This window comes from Delphinapterus leucas, chromosome 2, assembly GCF_059928025.1.
Source record: "Delphinapterus leucas isolate spDelLeu-1000000601 "Yukka" chromosome 2, BTC_Dleu_Yukka2, whole genome shotgun sequence".
NCBI classification, from domain to species: domain Eukaryota; kingdom Metazoa; phylum Chordata; class Mammalia; order Artiodactyla; family Monodontidae; genus Delphinapterus; species Delphinapterus leucas.
This window is the reverse complement of record NC_143130.1, coordinates 168501152-168520885: the sequence shown is the minus strand read 5'-3', so window position 1 is coordinate 168520885 and position 19734 is coordinate 168501152. Positions and strand designations below refer to the sequence as shown.

Sequence of the window (19734 nt, the reverse complement as noted above, 5' to 3'; positions counted from 1 at the left end):
ATGCCAATTAAAACAACAGTGGGATACCATTACACAGCTATTAGAATGGCCAAAATTCAGAACACTGATAAAACCAAATGTTAGTGAGGATGTAGAGCAACTGGAACTCTCATTTACTGTTGGTGTAAACGCAGAGTTGATATAGCCACTTTGGAAGACGGTTTGGTAGTTACTTATAAAACTAAATCTACTCTTACAATATGACTCAGCAGTTGTGCTCTTTCATATTTACCCAAAGGAGTTGAAGACTCGTGTCCACACAAAAACCTGCACAGAGGATTTTTAGGGCAGTAACTACTCTGAATGATATAAATACTACAATGGTGGATTCATTTGTCCAAACCCATAGAGTGTACAACACCAAGAGTGAACCCTAATGTAAGCTATGAACTTTGGGTAAAAAACCCTATTGCATCTGCTTGGGCCCCAACTGAGGTTAAGACAAGACAGAGTAAAGCAAAGGAGTACATTTTGTCAAGCTTGATCTTTGGTCCCTTACCCCAGAGCGAATCATTGACCTGGTGAGCTGCACTGGGCCACAGGGGCCCTTTGCCCTAAGCAGATACTACTCTCTAAGCTTGTTCACTGGAATCTAACCATTCTTAATCAAGGAAAGGCCAGGAAAGATAAATTCTCGGAGAAACTCGAGGTGGATAAAGTGTGTTTTTATAAGCCTAGGGCTAAACTCTTTTCAAGCCCAGAATTCCTAGGACCTGGGGCTTAAGGTATGAGGGAGGGAAGACCCTCTCCCAAGCTCTACCTTAACTCACCAGCCACCTGGTAACAATCTTGATAGAAAAGCAATACAAAGAGTAAATAAACTCGTCCACAGCTAAGGCCAAGAGAGGAGATTCCAAAGAGTACATACCTTGAAGAAAGCAGAGCTAACCTCCTCCTCCTGGGGAAACATTTACCACTGTGACGACTCCTTCCCCAAATACCGAAGGCATCAGTGCTGTTCATCTTGAGCTCTGTCAATTCCTTCTCCCCAGGATTGGAGGTTGGGGAAGCCTTGAGCTCCCTTTGCAGACAAAGTGTTAATTTATGTCAGAAACCAAATAATAGAGCTAGTAGATTATGAACAAAAGCAGGCCTTCACAGATTATATGAACAATCTTTGTGAATGATCAGGCTTTCCGGGATGGTATGCTTTGTAGAACCAAGTGTAATTAATCTGTGGCCTCTTTTAATTTCCTATGAGAATAATTCTGTGGTTAGTGTAGAAAGGCTGAAGTGTCTGTGTATCAAAAGATAGTTCCTTGTCTTCCTAGTCCAGCTGCAAATATAGATACGGGAGAAATAGTATTTGGACAATGCTTTTGGAAAGCTGGGCCTATACACATCTCACAGTAGATAAAAGATGGCTCCTAACAGCGAGAAACAGGATTGATAATTTGTAACATTTGACTCTTCAATAATGTCTTAAACTGCAAAAATCTTGCACAGTAAAAGAACAGAATTTAACATTCAATTAGAGCCAAATCATTATTTCAAAAGTGATGGTTTCCTGTGAGCTTCACTTTTACTATAGCCTGCTTGACATACTACAGGAGGATATGCTGTTGTGTGTTTACTTTAAGATACTACCTATGTTTTTGGTATTCGTTTTAGATTTATATTGAAGCCAGTGTGAGCTTGAGGCAGGGCCATGTACACTGATTTGTTCCCACTATGAAATTATGCATGAATAGTCAAACTCTTAGGAACTGAAAGTAGAATGGTGGTTCCCAGGAGCTTGGAAGAGAGGGAAAAGAGGAATGGTTCAATGGAGTTTGTTTTGCAAGGTGAAAAAATTCTAGAGATCTGTTGTAAACAATGTACCTATAGTTAACACTACTGTATTGATGCTTAAAAATGGTTAATATGGTAAATTTTGTGTTATGTGTTTTTAACCACAATTAAAAATATTTTTTAAAGTTATGTTTAGTTAAATCAGAAAGACACTGAAATTACTTATCCCCCTGAAACTTTTAATTTTAGAAGTTCTTAGTTGGGTCTAATTTTCATAAAATTGTAGTCCCAAAGCATTAATTTATTTACAAACACTAATAATATTATTGGAACACAGCAAACACTGTGTGAATTAAGCTCATACAATCCTCATCACAACCCAATGAGGTAGGTATTATTTTATTATGTGCCATTTTATTATGAACATTTTCAAATGTAATACAGAGAATTTGAAAGAGTTGTATGCTGAATATCCTTACACTCACTATCCAGATTCTGCAGTTAACATTTTGTTGTATTTTCTTTATCACATATCTGTCCATATCTATATGTGTCCATCAATCCATCCTTTTATTTGGTTGGCCAAAAAATGCCTTCAGTTTTTAAGCAAAAATAAAAGACACATTTTTCATTTTCGCCAAGAACTTTATTGGTGTAAAAGCGTATTCACCCTCTTGTTCCACTACCTTCTGCCATTTTTCAGGCAACTTCATAATTCCATCTTCCCAAAACTTTTTATCTTTTTGAGCAAGGAACTGTTCCAGATGCTTTTTACAGTCTTCCAGGGAATTGAAATTTTTCCCATTGAGAGAATTTTGTAAAGACCAAAATAAATGGAAATCCGAAGGTGCAATGCCTGGTGAATACTGTGGATGAATCAGAACCTCCCAGCCAAGCTGTAACAGTTTTTGCCTGGTCATCAAGGAAACACGTGGTCTTGCATTATCCTGATGGAAGATTATGCATTTTCTGTTGACTAATTCTGGACGCTTTTTGTCGAGTGCCACTTTCAGTTGGCCTAATTGGAGGCAGTACTTGTTGGAATTAATCCTTTGGTTTTCTGAAAGGAGCTCATAATAGAGGACTCCCTTCCAATCCCACCATATACACAACATCACCTTCTTTGGATGAAGACCAGCCTTTGGTGTGGTTTGTGGTGGTTCATTTCGCTTGCCCCACGATCTCTTCCGTTCCACATTATTATACAGTATCCACTTTTCATTGCCCATCACAATTGTTTTAAAAACGGAACGTTTTCATTACATTTAAGTAGAGAATCACATGCGGAAATACGGTCAAGAAGGTTTTTTTCACTTAACTTATGTGGAACCCAAACATCAAAGCGATGAATATAACCAAGCTGGTGCAAATGATTTTCAGCACTCAATTTGGATATTTTGAGTGTGTTGGCTGTCTCCCACGTGCTATAATGTTGACTGTTCTCAGTCAATGTCTCAATTTGATCCTTACCAATTTCAACTGGTCTACCCAACCGTGGAGCATCATCCAATGAGAAATCTCCAGCACGAAACTTCACAAACAACTTTTGACACGTTTGACCATTCACAGCACCTTTTCCATACACTGCACAAATCTTTTTTTTGTGTTTCAGTTGCGTTTTTACCTTTCTTGAAATAATAAAGCATAATATGCTGAAAATGTTGCTTTTTTCTTCCATCTTCAATATTAAAATGGCTACACAAAAATTCACCAATTTTAATGTCTTTTTTTAAATGCATGCTGATATGACAGCTGTCACATACAATCTAACAAAACTGTTTTGAATGAAGTTAAAGACAACTAAGTGCTACTAGAGCCATCTTGCGGAAAAAAACGAACAAACCTCTCGGCCAACCCAATAAAAATACATTTCAAAGTAAATTGTAGACACCAATATGCTTTGAGGGTAGGAATTTTTATTATCCCCATTTTACACTACGGGGATATGAAACACAGAGAAATTAAGTAATTTGTTCAAGGTCACAGAGCTTTTAAGTGGTAGAACTAGGATTTGGACCAAGCCTCTCTTAATCATGTCTTTCTTATCACAGAATGCTGGTTCACACAATATGAATAGGTTATTACCATAAAAAGTAATTTGTGGTCCAATAAATTTGTCAAATATAATTATCGCAATCTGGAAGATCCACATGCATATTTTTATGGTGCAGGATCTGTGAGGTTCAGTGTTAAAGAAACTTGTTAAACCTTGTTTAAGCTATTTCCAAATTTATTCAACCAGAGCACTCTTTCCCCACCTTCCCCCCAAACATAACGCCTATTAACATTTCATAGGATAGGATCAGAATTCATTGGAGTATGCTCTGGAAGATGCTCATTTATAAGGTATCCTAATTTTGTTTATTTACTACAGAATATGTCTTTGAAGAGTTTATATTTTTAAACATAGTCCTAGAATTTTAGAGCTGGCAGAGATCTTAGAATTCACTGAGACCAGTGCTTTCACCTCAAAGATGAGGGAACTGAGATGCAGGGTGGTCAGGTAATCAGTTCAGGCTACATCATGTTCAAGTGCTTGGTGACAGAAATGGGAGTGGAGTCCAGCCTAGAGCCTGGGAATGGCATTTATAATCAGTAAATATTTGTTTGAATAAATGAATGCGTCTTCTAAATCTGTCCAATTTTCTTTCTACTACATATCTATCTACATGTTAGAATTTGTGTTCGTTTTCAGATTATCTGGTCAGTAGAGAGTCTTTATTTATTTATTTATTTATTTACTTATTTATTTGCGGTACGCGGGCCTCTCACTGTTATGGCCTCAGCCGCTCCGTGGCATGTGGGATCTTCCCGGACTGGGGCACGAACCCGTGTCCCCTGCATCGGCAGGCGGACTCTCAACCACTGTGCCACCAGGGAAGCCCCGAGAGTCTTTATTTTTAAAGACTTTTGACTTTTAGACTTTTAGAGAGTCTTTATTTTAATAAAGTAGAGCACTTTATTTTTATGTTAAGCTTTGGTACAAATGTTATATAGTTACTAAATTCTAAAAAAAGTTTTATTGTGGGACTTCCCTGGTGGCCCAGTGGGTAAGACTCTGCGCTGCCACTGCAGGGGGCTCGGGTTCCATCCCTGGTCAGGGAACGAGATCCCGCATGCATGCCGCAACTAAGAGTTCACATGCTGCAACTAAAGAAGTCTGCATGCCACAACTAAGAGTCCACATGCTGCAACGAAGATCCCATGTGCTGCAACTAAGACCTGGTGCAGCCCCCCCCAAAAAAGTTTTTTTAAAAAACCCCACAAAAACAAATCAGTAATTAAAAAAAAAATTTAAATAAACGTTTTATCATAATATGTAACATACAGAAAATTACACAGAACATAGCTGTACATTTTAACGAATAATTATAAAGTGAATCCTGGTTTAACCATCCAACTCAAGAAATAAAACACTGCTGGTACCTCAGAAGCCCCTGTGGGCCCCCTCCTATTGCTGATCCCCTTAATTATTTATTTTTTCTCTTTCTTTTTTAGCTAATTTAACAGGACATGCAGAGAAGGTGGGGATTGAAAATTTCGAGCTCCTAAAGGTCCTAGGAACTGGAGGTAAGTCTTAATTCTTTTTTTTTTTTAAGGAAAAAAAAGTACTTGATATCCTTATGACAAAGGATTGATATCCCCAATACAGAAATCAGTTAATCTTTAAAAAGCATAAGGAATCCAATAGGAGAACTAAGAATGTGAACAAAGCATTCATAGAAGAAATACAAAAGGCAAAATTTAAAGGAATTGGTAAAGAAATACAAAAGGCAAAATTTAAAGGAATTGGTAAGGATCAAGAAAAACCAATCTCTCTTACTCTGCTGTTGGGAATGTAAATTAATTCAGTTTTTACACAGGACACAATATTTTTAAAAAACCACTAACATTTATGGAGAGCTTGTTACTTGCCAAGTACTCTGTGAAGTGCTTTATACTGATTGATTCAGTCAGTCCTCACTCAACTTTATTGATAGTCCATGCTTATCATTTTTAATAATGAAAAATTCAAGACTCTTTGGAAACCTAATGGCATGAATTTGGTTAAATGAACATGCATCTATATGTTCTGTTATCTGTACAATAGGATTGAGATGATCTGTATTTACTAACATTTTTAAAAGATCTCCATAATGTAATAAATTTGAGAAAAGACTATAGAAGAGAATGTACAATATACCATTTCCATAGTATAAAAATTGTGTGAATAAATGTCTACATGTAAATATATAGAAAAATCTCTGACCTGTGCACCAAAATGATAACTGTGTGGCTGTCCCTGGGTGGTGAGATGTTAGATGATCTTGATATTCTGCTTTATACTTCCTTGTGCCTTCTCAATTTTTGCTATCACTGTTCTCGCTGCTCTGAAGTCAGGAACTCGTGGGCATATGACTTGTGCAGGTGCAGAGATCCCTGCACTAGAAGAGCCTCATGTTTGGTTTAATGCTCTGCTTTCACTGTTCTGAAATTCTAAATAATTCATGAACAAGGCACCCCACATTTTCATTTTGCACTGAGCCTGCCAATTATGTGGCTGGTCTTGTCAGCATATAAATTTGTCTAATCAGAATACCAGAAAGAGCCAGTAGAGTGGGGAGAAGTCCTATCCAAAGAGATAATAGCTGAGAATTTTCTAGGATTGATTAAGCATATAAATTTGCAGATCTAGGAGACAGAAAATCCCAAGCAGACAAGTATAAAGAAATTATTACCTAGATACATCAGAGAAACTGATGAACATCAGAGACAGAGAAATACCCTAAAAGCAACCAGAGAGAAAAGGCATATTTATAGAGGAATAATGAGTAGATTAACAAATGATTTTTCAACAGCAAGCATGAATGCCATAGGAGAGTGGAAGAATATCTACAAAATGCCCAGAAAAAATAACTGTCAATTTAGAATTGCAAACCCAGCAAAACTGTTTTCCAAAAGTGAGGGCAAAATAGACATTTTCAGACACACAAAAGCTAGTGTGTTTTCCACCAGTACATCCTCACTAAAAGAATTTCTAAAGGATATAATTTCAGGGAGAAGGAAAGTGATCTCAGGAGAGATTCTAGGATGAAAAAAGTGTTGGTGAATAAAGAAGATCTAAACAATATTGACTGTGTAAAACCATAGTCGAAATGTCTAATTTGTGGGGTTAAAAAAATAAAATTGAAATATTGGACAAAAATAGCACATAATTTGGGCGTTGATAGGAATTTAGTGGTCTGAGGTAGTGTTCCTCAAATTTTAACATGCACGTGAATCTTGAAATGTGTAAAAGACCAAATTGATTGAAAAAAGAATAGAAAACCTGAATAGTCCTGTAATTCTTTTTTTAATTAATTTTTTTTTGGCTGTGTTGGGTCTTCGTTGCTGCGTGCTGCCTTTTATCTGGTTGTGGCGAGCGGGGGTTACCCTTCATTGCGCTGTGTGGGCTTCTCATTGCAGTGGCTTCTTTTGTTGTGGAGCATGGACTCTAGGCACGCGGGCTTCAGTAGTTGCAGCACATGGGCTCAGTACTTGTGGCTCGTGGGCTCAGTAGTTGTGGCTCGCGGGCTCTTGAGCGCAGGCTCAGTAGTTGTGGCGCACGGGCTTAGTTGCTCCACGGCATGTGGGATCTTCCTGGACTAGGGCTCAAACCTGTGTCCCCTGCACTGGCAGGCAGATTCTTAACCATTGTGCCACCAGGGAAGCCCAGTCCTGTAATACTTAAAGAAATTGGTCAGTAAGTAAAAATCTTCCTGCTAGGAAAACACTTGGTACAGTTTCAAAAATGAGTTTAGCCAAACATTCAAGGCATAGATAATTCTAATCTTCCACAAATTCTTTCAGAGGACAGAAAAAGTGGAATTATTTCTTCCAACTCATTGTACAAGGCTAGTATAACCTTGATTCCAAAAACACACAGAGTATGAGGAAGAAAAATTACAGGTCAGTAAACATTTTAAATTTAATATCAGATTTATAAGACAAACCTTGTATGTGTTTTCTTTCAACATGTATAACACTTTGTCTCATTATTTACCTCAACTTTTTGAGTGGCTCTATCATAGGCAGATCTTTAAGATAATTCTGCAAAGGTGAGAAAAGAGTTTACCAGTAATGCTTTACTTGCATTTTCATTTCATGCTTCTTCCTGTAACTGGTTCGTTAGCCATGGATATTGCTTTTCCTTTTCGTCAGCTGACAGTTTCTTGCTCTTATGAGAAGATGGAATAACTAAGAAGTGTCATTGTAGGTGTTTCTGTATTTAAAATCACAGTTTTGATGACTAAATGGAGTAGGTGGAAACTTTTATTATGAATATAATAAAATCTCAATTTTTATTCAAAAATTTCAGTTTCATTACCTTTTTAAGCTAATTTTTTCCAGAACTACTTAGGATAATAGAAAAGCCTCATCAGATGTCTTTATGTGTCATGTCAGGCTTTCTTTGGAAGTGAAACTGAGAACTCTTCTGATGATTTAAGTTTTATGTATTTTGAACCAGAAAAAATGCTATTCATCCAATATCTCGAAGACTTTGTAGAATATTGGAAAATGAAAGATTTACTTTTTGATCTCATACTTAAATACATGTAATATTCATGAAAAAATCTCCCTTTTACTCAGAGTATTGATTTATATCTTTTCAGCTATCTTGTTTCTTTTGATCTGTGCTAATCTTGTTAATTAGTTTCCTGAGCTAGAAACTTGGAAATAATTTTTGATCCTTCTCTATTTTGACTTTTTTTCTTGTTTCTCACAAAATCCTATAATTTTTCTTTCAAAATGACCCTTGGATTTACCTTTTCTGTTCTTAGTGCCATGGCTCATATTACCTTATACATGGATTGTTGTTAAGGTTTTCAAAATTGGTCTTTCTGCAAGTTCTCTCTTCCATTTTATGCATTTTATACATATTCTGTTATAAATAATATGCAGCCTCATTAAAATTCAACATTATCATGCTATTCTCCTGTTTCAGAACTTATAGTGCTTTCTTCCTAGTTATTATTCAAGTCCAAATTCTTGCCTTACTTTCAGGCTTAGCTCTGTATTTTTTCTCCAGTTACCCCAATATTCCACCTACTTACTAGTCTGGTTGATTTTCTTTTACTCCCCTATAATAATGTGTACTTTCCCATCCTCTGAGGCCCTGCCTTATCTTGTTCCCCTACCTTAGTTCTCCTTCTCTTTTCCACCTATCCGAATTGTTCTGAATTGCTTCATTCTCTGAATTGTGGCACTGAAAGTCCTTGGTAGAGAAATGGCAGTGAGTGGTTCTCTGAATCTTCCTTCACATCTGCTATATTTTTCCTCTAGATTGTGAACTCTTAAGATCATCCTTATATATGTTATCAACCCTATTTCCCTCCTCCCTCCCCATAGCCCATAACAGTATGAAGTATAATAATAGTCTAACAAGTATATAATTCATGCTTTTGTCTCTAGTGTTGTTCTTGAGGTTGATACTCCCAAATTCAGGAAGTATCTTTGGTTCATCTTTTAGAATTATTTTGTTTCATGATGAAATTTTGTTGCTTGTGGGAGTAATGATTCTTTCTAATTTCTCTCCTTTTCTGCTGCCTTCCTTTTAACGATTTTGCTTTCTTTGAGACATCTGTCTAAGTAGAGAAGAAAGTCTTTAAATGTACCCATTGTGTGCATTACTCGTAATTCTGATGCTTAATGAAGTGGAACATGTATTCTCTTTGAATTTTCTTTATTCATCATACTAGATCTGTACTTCAGAGACTTTTTGTCATTATGGCAAAAAAGATAAATTTTGTCCTGTAACTGTAAAGGGTGCAGCTGAGTTGATTTTTCTCTTCTAATTTTGGTGCATTCATAGTTGTGAAGTAGTTGGATATCAAGGATGACTTAGAAGACTCAGGTTTGAATCTTGACATTATCATTGCCTACTGGTGTTCCTTGGGTAAATCACATGAACTCTGTGAGCCTAAGTGCCTATTGGCCTAAGTTAATAGTACCTATCTCACAATGTTGTGATAATATCAATGAGATAATCAATATGAATTGCCAATTGCTAAACAACCATCATTTGCGGTTATTTATTCAACAGGTAACTCCACTTTAAAGCTGCACCCTAAATTAGAAAAACAAAATTATTTAGGACATATTAAGGATAGATCATTAGTTCTTTCTTTTCTTTTTTTTTTTTTGCGGTACGCGGGCCTCTCACTGTTGTGGCCTCTCCCGTTGCGGAGCACAGGCTCCGGATGCGCAGGCTCAGTGGCCATGGCTCGCGGGCCCAGCCGCTCCGCAGCATGTGGGATCTTCCTGGACCGGGGCATGAACCCGCGTCCCCTGCATCGGCAGGCGGACTCTCAACCACTGCGCCACCAGGGAAGCCCTATTAGTTCTTTCATGTAGTCACTTTGTTAGCATATCTGGGAGAAATTTCAACTAAAGTTATATTTCTAATAATAAAAATCTAACAAATATTTCATAAGTGATGTTAGTTGAAATTTTATTAGCATTTCTAAAAAGTGGATTTGTATATTACCTTCAAAATAACATGTCAAATGAAGACTGTGTTTCTTTCTTTGTTTTCTTCTCTTAACTACTCAAACATTTTAGGTTCTGAACAACCTTTTGTATGTTAGGTTAACAGTCTTATGCTAAAATATGCATAAAATGAGTAATAAAACATTTAGATTCCCTGGCATATGGTAAATGCGATATAAATTTTACCTATTTATATATCTGAAAGGGAAAGAAGGCCACCTTCTAAAAGAGCTAGTATAATGCATTACCAATGTCTCGGATTAGCTTGATACATAAGTGATAGTCATTTCTTAACAAATATTTTATTGTAAAGCCTAAAATATGTCCAGCAATAAATAGGGACATGCAACTACCAAAAGATCTTCCGGGTTTCAGGCTGTTCCTTCCTAATCTGTTCTCCATACTACAACCAGAGTGATCTTTCTTAAGTATAAGTTTGATCATGTCACTTCTCTATTTAAAACCTTTCACTTCATTCCCATTGCTCTTGGGATTCATTCATTCACATGTTTTATTAAGAGGCAAGTACTGTTTGGGTGCTGAGGAAAGAGTGGTGAGCATTTAACAAAAGGATATATTACGTACAAACTTGAAAATTGAATAATATGGCCTTCATTTAATGTTTATTTCTGGGTTTATGAAATCTTCAAATGAGTGCTGGCAGAGTAGAGAGATTCAAAAGCCCTTGCCTCCCATAATGTCTATTGAGCAGCAACCATTTGTGTTTTCCTCAGTCCCTGGTGCCCTCGTAAGAAGGTTACTTTTTCTTTATCCTGTGGATTTTTATTTTTTGTTCTTATTTTTGGCTGGGGATCGGGGGGTGGTCATGTAATCAGCAGGAGATGCTGCAAGCTGTTCTATGGAAACACTATCAAGTAGGAGAGATTATTATTGGGTTGTTTACCCCAGCCTAAGTGCCATCCTTGAAATGTTAACTCTGATAGGTCTTTGCTCCTTGGTCCCAGACTCTGTGAAAATCATCCCCAACAAGACAGCCTTTTAGAATATATACGTATGTATTTTTTTACTGCAGACTTTTCAGAAACGTATCTTATTTGTTAAATAAGACACGTTTCTTTTTCTGGGTAATTTGTCACTAGATGGTGCTAGGAATTGCACTAGGCAACTTAAAGACACAGCTACTTTTTGGCCATATGATCAAAGGGAAAAAAACTTTGGTTGAGGCATATAAAGACTGTTTTAAACAGCATTATGACTTAGTCATCGTTTGTCATTTAATTCGCTTAGGTGTTTGGAAAGTATCCCTATTAAAATAGTACTTTTAAAAGCCTGTATTCATTAAATTGTCAAAATTGTCATTCAAAAAAGTTTATAATTTTGCATCTGTGTGTACCCACTATACCTTCTGCTTCAGTGTTTAAGGAAATCTTAGAGGTCAAATGTTTGTGATGTTTTATACCACAATCAAAAGATGATTCCATTTGAACATGTTGGTTGACACTGTCTCCCTAGTATAAGTACAATTTGACTTATTCCTGATGCTGTTGTAGGTCACATTTGCTAGAAGCAGAGCCTGGGACAAGGATTTGGGCGCACTTGATTTATTGCAGGAATGCTCTCAGGAGAGAGTGAGGGGAGTAGCAAGGACAGAGGAAGAGCCCGAGCAGCATGTGGCCTAAGCTGCGGTTTTCGGTTCAGCCTGAACCCTGGGAAGTTTTGGAGCAAGAGTGAGGAGGCAAGCCTTTTGTACTCAAATAGCTTGTTTGTTGAGATATAAACAGAATGATTATGAATGTGCTTCTTGGTCCCTATTTCCTTGTTTTCCTGTATTTTCCTTTTAGTAAGGTCCTCTGGTAATCACATTCCATGGGTAGTCAATTCAAGTCTAGACCTCACAGCGGGACATGGTTTCTTTTGTGGCTTTTTCTTTTTACCTGATGGACCAGAATCTCTGGTTTTCAAGTCATCTGGGACCAGAGATAAGAAATGCCATATGGATTACGTGGGTCATCCATGTGGAGATAGTCAGGAGTCGGCAGTGGCCACATACACACATGCAGTTATTAGCTGGACTAATGCATGTACTGTCTTAGTGCTTTCTCTGAAATTAAAAAGTGCTGATCTAGAAGATATTATACAATTAGTCTTTAATTATTCAAGCTAATACAGTATGCATAAATGGAATCCATAGATAATCATTCCTGTAACTATTTTTTATTTTCAACCTTCTCACATATTAAGTCCTTTTTTTAGACGCTAACACCATCCGTGAGAAAACGCACGGGTTTCGTGGTCCTAATTTCAGCTGTGCAACGGTTTTTGACCATTCAAAGTAATTAAGAAAATGAGTCAAATGGCCCTGGTTAGTTTAAAAACTTAAACTGGATTACATCTAGAATCCTGGCACTTTTATTAAGTCTCTTCCAGATCCTCGGTGCTATATATCTTCTAGAGAGGATATAACTGTTTATACCTAAAACAAATGGCCTACCTCAGTCTCTTTCATAAAAATTACCGCCTATGATTTCATGTGCTTTTACTGTGTCTCTTGTTTGCCTTTAGCATCTGTGTATTTAATCAAGCATGTTTTGGGTTCACAGCTTTTCCTTGTATGTTAGAAGAATAGTCTGTTTTAATCAGTCTACCTTTCTTAATCTTAGACATTTTGTTTTTATGATGTTACAAATCTTGGCAACAGGGGCTAACTTTAAAAATGGTTGTATTAAATGGCTCAAATTCTGTTTTTATTTTACTTTATTTATTTATTAAAATTTTTTAAAACATCTTTATTGGAGTATAATTGCTTTACAATGTTGTGTTAGTTGCTGCTGTGTAGCAAAGTGAATCAGCTATATGTATACATATATCTCCATATCTCCTCCTTCTTGCATCTCCCTCCCACCCTCCCTATCCCACCCCTCTAGGTGGACACAAAGCACCGAGCTGATCTCCCTGTGCTCTGTGGCTGCTTCCCACTAGCTATCTATTTTACATTTGGTATTGTATATATGTCCATGACACTCTCTCACTTTTTATTTTAAAATTATGTTGAAACACTTAGTTTTATAGTTATGTGGGGTTTTTTTTAGTATTTGGAATTTAGTGTGTAATTAAGATATCTATTCTATAAAAGAATTTAGGAATCAGTGCTTCTGTCTGATAAATATGTAAAATCAAGTGCATTTTACTTTCAACGTTTAAAATCTGCCAACTTTCAAAAAGAGATTTAAGGGCGTTTCCAAAGATAGAAAAAAAAATAAGGAATCGAAAAAGAGAAAACAAAAACAGATGAAAACAGAGCAAAAGCAAAGATAATAGGAAAGTGAAATAGATGTTATAGACATCTGGGCTGACATAGTCGCTGCAATTGAGTCCTGAATTTAACCCTGAGTTTACTAGGAGATAGGTATAAAGGGAAAGTTCTTTGGCCTACATAATTTGTATATTTTTTTTTAAAAGGAAAGGCATATTAAATTCATCTAGAGCAGTAGCTTCAAGCTTTTTTGACTATTACCCATAGGACAAAATAGGTACATTTTTGTATTGCTTTTCAGTATGTGTATTTATGTATGTGTATAGACGTGCAGTCGCATACACACACTTATTTCCACTAACATTTCTGTAGTGTTTGTTATCTGCCAGGCCCTCCTCTGGATCCTTATATTAATTTATTTAATCCCCAAACTGTATGATGTTAAGAACTATTACTGTCCCTAATGAGGAAATTGAGACACAGTTGTGTTTACTGTTTTGCCCAGGGTTACAGTACAGTTACTAAATAGCATATCTAGGGTTCAAAGTCAGGCACCAGAGTCTATGTTCTTAGCCATTGTTCTGTACTGCCCTCTTTTTTTCCTCTCTCATGTGCTTAGACTTGTTTACATTCACATATACCTACACATGTGTGTGTGTATAAAGGGGAGACAGAAGTTTCATGAAACACGTTTAGTATATTCAGTTCTTTTTTAGTATTTTAGTTTCAAAATGCTGGTTGGACCCACTAAATTGATATTATCATCCACTAATGGGTCACAGCCCACGGTTTGAAAAAAAACTGATCTAGAGAGACTTTTAACAAGTTATCAAATGGCTCCTTCATTGTGGTCAGTAAATAAGATCATGAGACTAGCATCTTTGATAAAGGATATGAAGATATTATTGAATAAAAACATAATTTTATTGTATATAGTCTCTTTAAAAAGTGGCACACAGAAGATTAAACCTCAATTCACTAAAGTGTGTGTCTGAGTAGAACTTATCTACTACTTTGGTCCAAGTGAGGTGATTTCTGTCCATCTATCTTAACACAGGGTAGATTTTAGAGAATTACTGGGATGGACAGTAATGTTTCTTTTCAGCTCTGAGGTCTAATTTATCAGATATTTCAGATGAGTCTTTACAAGTACCAAATTATGGTCAGTCAGGTTTCACCATTGAACCCCTTGAGTGTTTGCTTTTTGTGTACTGTTTGTGCTGTGGTAATACTGAAATGAAGCTGCTCTTCTGAGAACCCTTTCAGTGATGGTGGTTTTCCTGGGGCTTGACATATACTGCCCTAGCATTACTTACCATGTACGTTTGGCTGGCCTATTAACAAGGGTACCAATTTCCAAGGGCAGGACAAGTGAAATGTGGAGTTCCAAGAGAGTATTTCTTGTTTGGTTCCATTTCTGACCCTGCTGACTTGGGGTGAATGAAGTTCTACAGGGAAAGATGGAGGGGAAGGCAGGTGGATTGATTGTCAGTGTTCATGTCACATGTGGAGAGGTAAAAATCTTTCCTCGAGTTAAATTATCTATGAGAGAGGGATGTGGCCAGGCACTGTAATTAGTTCTTAGGCAGTTGTGGCAGGTTACAAAGCAGTGGCCAGGTACAGATGTCACCATGTTAAGATATTTTCCTTTTCTACAGTGGTGGCAGCTAAGTTTCCTGAGCTCACTTTCACCAGGGAGTGTTGTCAGGAATCATATTTAATACCCAAATTAAAGGTGATTACTTCATGAAAGCCCATTGTTCCTTCTCCAAAGGGAAAGAGTGGGTGAGCTATATAGCTCTGTACTGCAGATTTGCACTGTTTCTTTTCCTAAAGACCCACCTTCAACTTTAGATCAGAATTGTCAACTGAGAAGAGGGTATTTGGCTATATGCTACAGAGCTCTTTCTTTGTTTGCTATCTTGTTTTTTTATGCATTCAACATTATTTGAGTTTCTACAGTGTGCCAGCTCTAGAATTTGCTAATGATACGAAGTGAGTAAAACTGGACATAGTCCCCGGTTTTGTGGAATTTACAGTCCTGTGGAAGCTACACAATGAGGCAATCACACAAATAAATGAAAACTCATGTTTCTGACAATTTCTATGACAGGGTGTTATGAGAGTATAAAATTAGAGGAACTGTGCTAGTCTGAGAAGTCAGGAAAGGCTGTATGTCTGAAGGAGTGAGAAAATGAGATGGTGAGAAGGTGGAGAGAGGTAGGTAGAAGCCAGATAATTTAGGTTATATTAAGGATTCTCTTTATCTTAAGAGTAATGGGAAATCAAGTATTTTGAGCGAGAAGGGTTATATTTTTATCAACAATTTAGATGACAACACAAAAGGTATGTTTACCAGATTGAGGATGAAAGCAAGCTGAGAGGCAGAGCTAGTGTGGTTGGTGGTCAAGTCACTGTTTAACAAGATTCTGATTTAACAAGTCAGACAGAGAAAGGGAAATATCGTATGATATTGCTTATATGCGGAATCTAAAAAGAAATGATACAGATGAACTTATTTACAAACCAGAAATAGACTCACAGACTTAGAAAACGGACTTACGGTTACCAGGGGAAGGGTTGGGGGAAGGGGGAGTTAGGGGGTTTGGGATTAAGATGTACACACTGCTATACTTAAAATGGATAACCAACGAGGACCTACTGTATAGCACAGAGAACTCTGCTCAATATTATGTAACAACCTAAATGGGAAAAGAATTTGTAAAAGAATAGATACATGTATATGTATAACTGAATGACTTTGCTATACACCTGAAACTATTGTTAATCAACTCTACTCCAATATAAAAGAAAAAGTTAAAGAAAAAAGATTCCCTGATTCTGGAAGGGTGAGAAAGGGATGAATTCCAGCACCATTGAATATGATCCTTTAGTTAGTGGAGTCTCTCTCATGACATGACTGGTACTTGTGGCTAATCAGAAAAAGTTGGTTAAAGTGGAAGATCATTTTAAAAGGATATATAAATATGTACTTTGGACATACTACTTTTCACTTAAAATATATAAATACATATTCACTTTGCGTGTAGGCACAAGACTCTTTGAGAGTAAGTTCTTAAACAATGGTTTGTTCTGCATAAACCGCACTTGTAATGTATCATCTAAAATTAAGTTTCCAGTGCCTTAAAGTGGAGTGAGAACCAGACACATTTGAAGTGATCTGGATACAGAATCCTTTCAGATTTTCACAATTTTTTCCCCTAGCCTTTTATAGTTGTTTCACCCACACCTAATTTTTCAGCAGTTCTTTTTTCTTAAGTGTCTTGCCTTTATGTAGTTCTTTCAAAGCTTTTAACCTCATTTTTCTCTTTTCTTTCACATTTACTTTTCAGTGGCTTATGTAATATATAGTTAAATTATATAAGAATAACGTATACAACAGGCACACACAAGTAAGGCAACGAGTATCAGTGACTGGTGTGAAGCAGACAGCTGAGCGGCGTGGGGACAGCAGTCAGTGCACGTGTGAACTGGTTGTAGGCATCAGTGTGCAGTGCAGTGTTTTACAACCGGAAGGGGAGTACCAGTTAGAGTTGGGAGTTGTCTAAGTGGAAGTCGCAAGAGAGTTTCTGCCATACTTTTTTTAAAGCAGTAGTTTGAGTACAGTAGTTTATGCTACAAGGTTGGATTGAACACAAAGTGTGGCATGGCTGGTTAAGCAGAGTGTACAATGTATAGAGTTGTAAGCAGCATTCATAAAAGTTTGAGTGACAGAAAACAGTGATCTCACAGTGGTGGAGCATTTGGATCCCAATGGGAGGAGCGTGTCCTGGATAAGCGCTCTACTGAAGGAATTAATCCAGAGGCCTTCTAGTTCTTAACCCTTTTCTCCAGAATAATGCATGTAAACATAGACAGATTTTCCTTGCTTTTAATTGTATGGCATTGTAAATTGATTGCTTTTATAGACAGACTGTAAAAATACTTTTTTAACAAATTGATCTCATCATTTTCATGCCAAGATAAAGGCTACTTCCTAAAAATTTTTTAATGAATTCAGACTTTACAAATAAAGTGAAAAAAATCAGTTTAATTATGCTCAAAATAAGTTTAAGCAAGAAGGCTGCTTTTTGTTTAGCTTGAAAAAGTAGTTGATATCGTGCAGTGGCTTATGATGTGACAGCATGAATGTCATCTTGTTTTAAAACCATCAGTCCGTTTTAATTTTTCTGTTATGACAACATGTGCTTAAAAACCTGATTCATAATGATCATTGTGGCCAATGGAATAAGAGTCACACCTGTGGAAAGCAAACTGAGACCTAGTCCAAGGGAACTAGACATTTCCCCTTGACACTGCGTTTAGTTCATTTTACATGATTTCCTTTATCATCAAACCATTGAGACCACTGGCAACATTGTGCTGTGTCAGGTAGACTAGGATTCTAAATCCACATTTCAGTTTAAACAGAAATGACCTTTGTAAGGTATCTGTAGTTTGCCCCCCAACCTATGGAATTCTTCCTCCAGCTTTGGAAAAGCTTACATGGTTGTCTGGATCCAGTCCTCTCTTTGAAACGGCTGCTATAACCTGCAGCTGTAAGAGCACACAGGTTATCGGTAACATCCAGAACAGTGTCTGTTGGGCCCTGAATTGAAAGATTTACCTCATTCATATGGTCGTAGGTGTCTGTCAAGTTAAGTCAGGGATTAATCCTTCTTGTCATTTATTTTTAGAGTTTACTTTCCCTCAATCTGTTAAGTAGAACTTCTACCTCAAGTCCCATCAAGCGCTGCTAGCCTTGTCCTCTGGGAAACCAGTGAACTCCACGCCCTCTTCTGCTCACATTTCTTGACAGAGTATCTTGGAAAGGCCCTGGCTCTGGAGAAATTGATAAGATCAGAGCAGTACACACAGCTTCTGTGAAGACTGCTGGGAGTGCGTCTGAAGTCATTGCATGTTGATGCTGAAATTAGAGTTATGCTGAAGCCTGAAGCTTAGTCTCTTTACCTAAGCAGCAAATCCCAGCTGTGTTGCTAAACGTCCATTTTAGGGGCTCCATCTGAGCAGGAAGTACTACTGTTTACCTTTTTCGGCCAAAAGAGTTTCCACCATTGGTAGCTTTTGCAGTTTCCAAAAGATGCTTTCAAAATGGGAATTCTTTAACAACACCAGCACACAGTGAACGAAAGCCAGGAGTTGGCTTCACAGCAAGGTAGTCATTCATCTCATTACAGATGAAAAGGAAATAATATTGCCACCAAGTTCAGTTGCAGTGGCCCCTCTTAAGATACTGGAAAACATGTAGGCGGTTCTGGACTGGATGGCACTCCTCAACAGAAGGACTCCTTCACTTTCTCCCTCTGTACTAATCTGAAAACCAGCTCAATCAGAGAAGGTGGCTTCTTCAGGGTCTCTCCAGCAGTGAATGTGTCTTCTTCCCCTTTTGCAATGTGATAAGCAGCCTTATGGGTGCTTCAAAAAACGCTGTTTGGAGGCAAACTCTGTTTCATTAAGCAGCCTACTTGTAAGTAAGATCCTGTTTATCTGAAATATCTGTTGCTTGGAACATTGTGAGGCACTTCTTGAAGTTTATTCTCGTAAGCATCTATTGGCATGTACCATGTGATAGAAGTACCATAGCTTTAATTAATCATGGAAATTATAAAAGTAAAATCAAAATATTTGTGAGCTTCATCATACTTTTTCCCCCGACATTTTACTGATAGATAAAAATAATGGTAAAGGCAGGATGTGTAGTCTTTAGCTCATATTATTGGAAAACTTCTGGATATCATCACATGGCAGGAGGATGACTGTTTATTATTTGACCGTACAGTGTATAACGTGGCATTAAGGATGATTTTATATTATTTGCCCACATACATTAGCGTCCTTTGCTACCTTACATTTATTTGGAGTGATATATGATGTTTTTAAGGTAATAGGAAAGAAATCAAAGAAAAAGTATTTACAAACTCACGGAACACATATAGGGCACCTCCTAGTGGTACAAAGTCTTAAAGTCATTTACTTTTAGATGGTTTAGGGAATAATAACATTTTGCTTGGATGAGATGGCATAATAGTATTTTTAAATATTTTACAAATTATCTTAGAAAAGAAGAGTAATATTATTTTTTGTAAGTCCAGAAGGTATAGAAGGGATAACGGATGAATATTGTAGAAAGGCCTGTTCCCACTCAAGGTAAGGCGTATTTTTTGAATATTTAGATCACCCCATCAATAAAATGGGCGACTTTATAAAACCTCCTCTACTTGGAAGTAGTAGTACTGTGTCTATTCCACCATTAGAACACC

At 37.1% G+C, this 19734-nt stretch overlaps 1 protein-coding gene across 2 annotated transcripts in view; it reads left to right on the top strand.

Annotated features, from left to right (window-relative positions):
* Window positions 1–19734, top strand: part of RPS6KA5 (ribosomal protein S6 kinase A5) — a 181159-nt gene that overhangs the window by 56204 nt on the left and 105221 nt on the right. For both annotated transcript variants that reach the window (XM_022576283.3, XM_022576282.3), the window contains exon 2: window positions 5230–5301. In XM_022576283.3, coding sequence (XP_022431991.2) covers window positions 5230–5301 — 72 coding nt within the window. The remainder of the gene's footprint in view (window positions 1–5229; window positions 5302–19734) is intronic.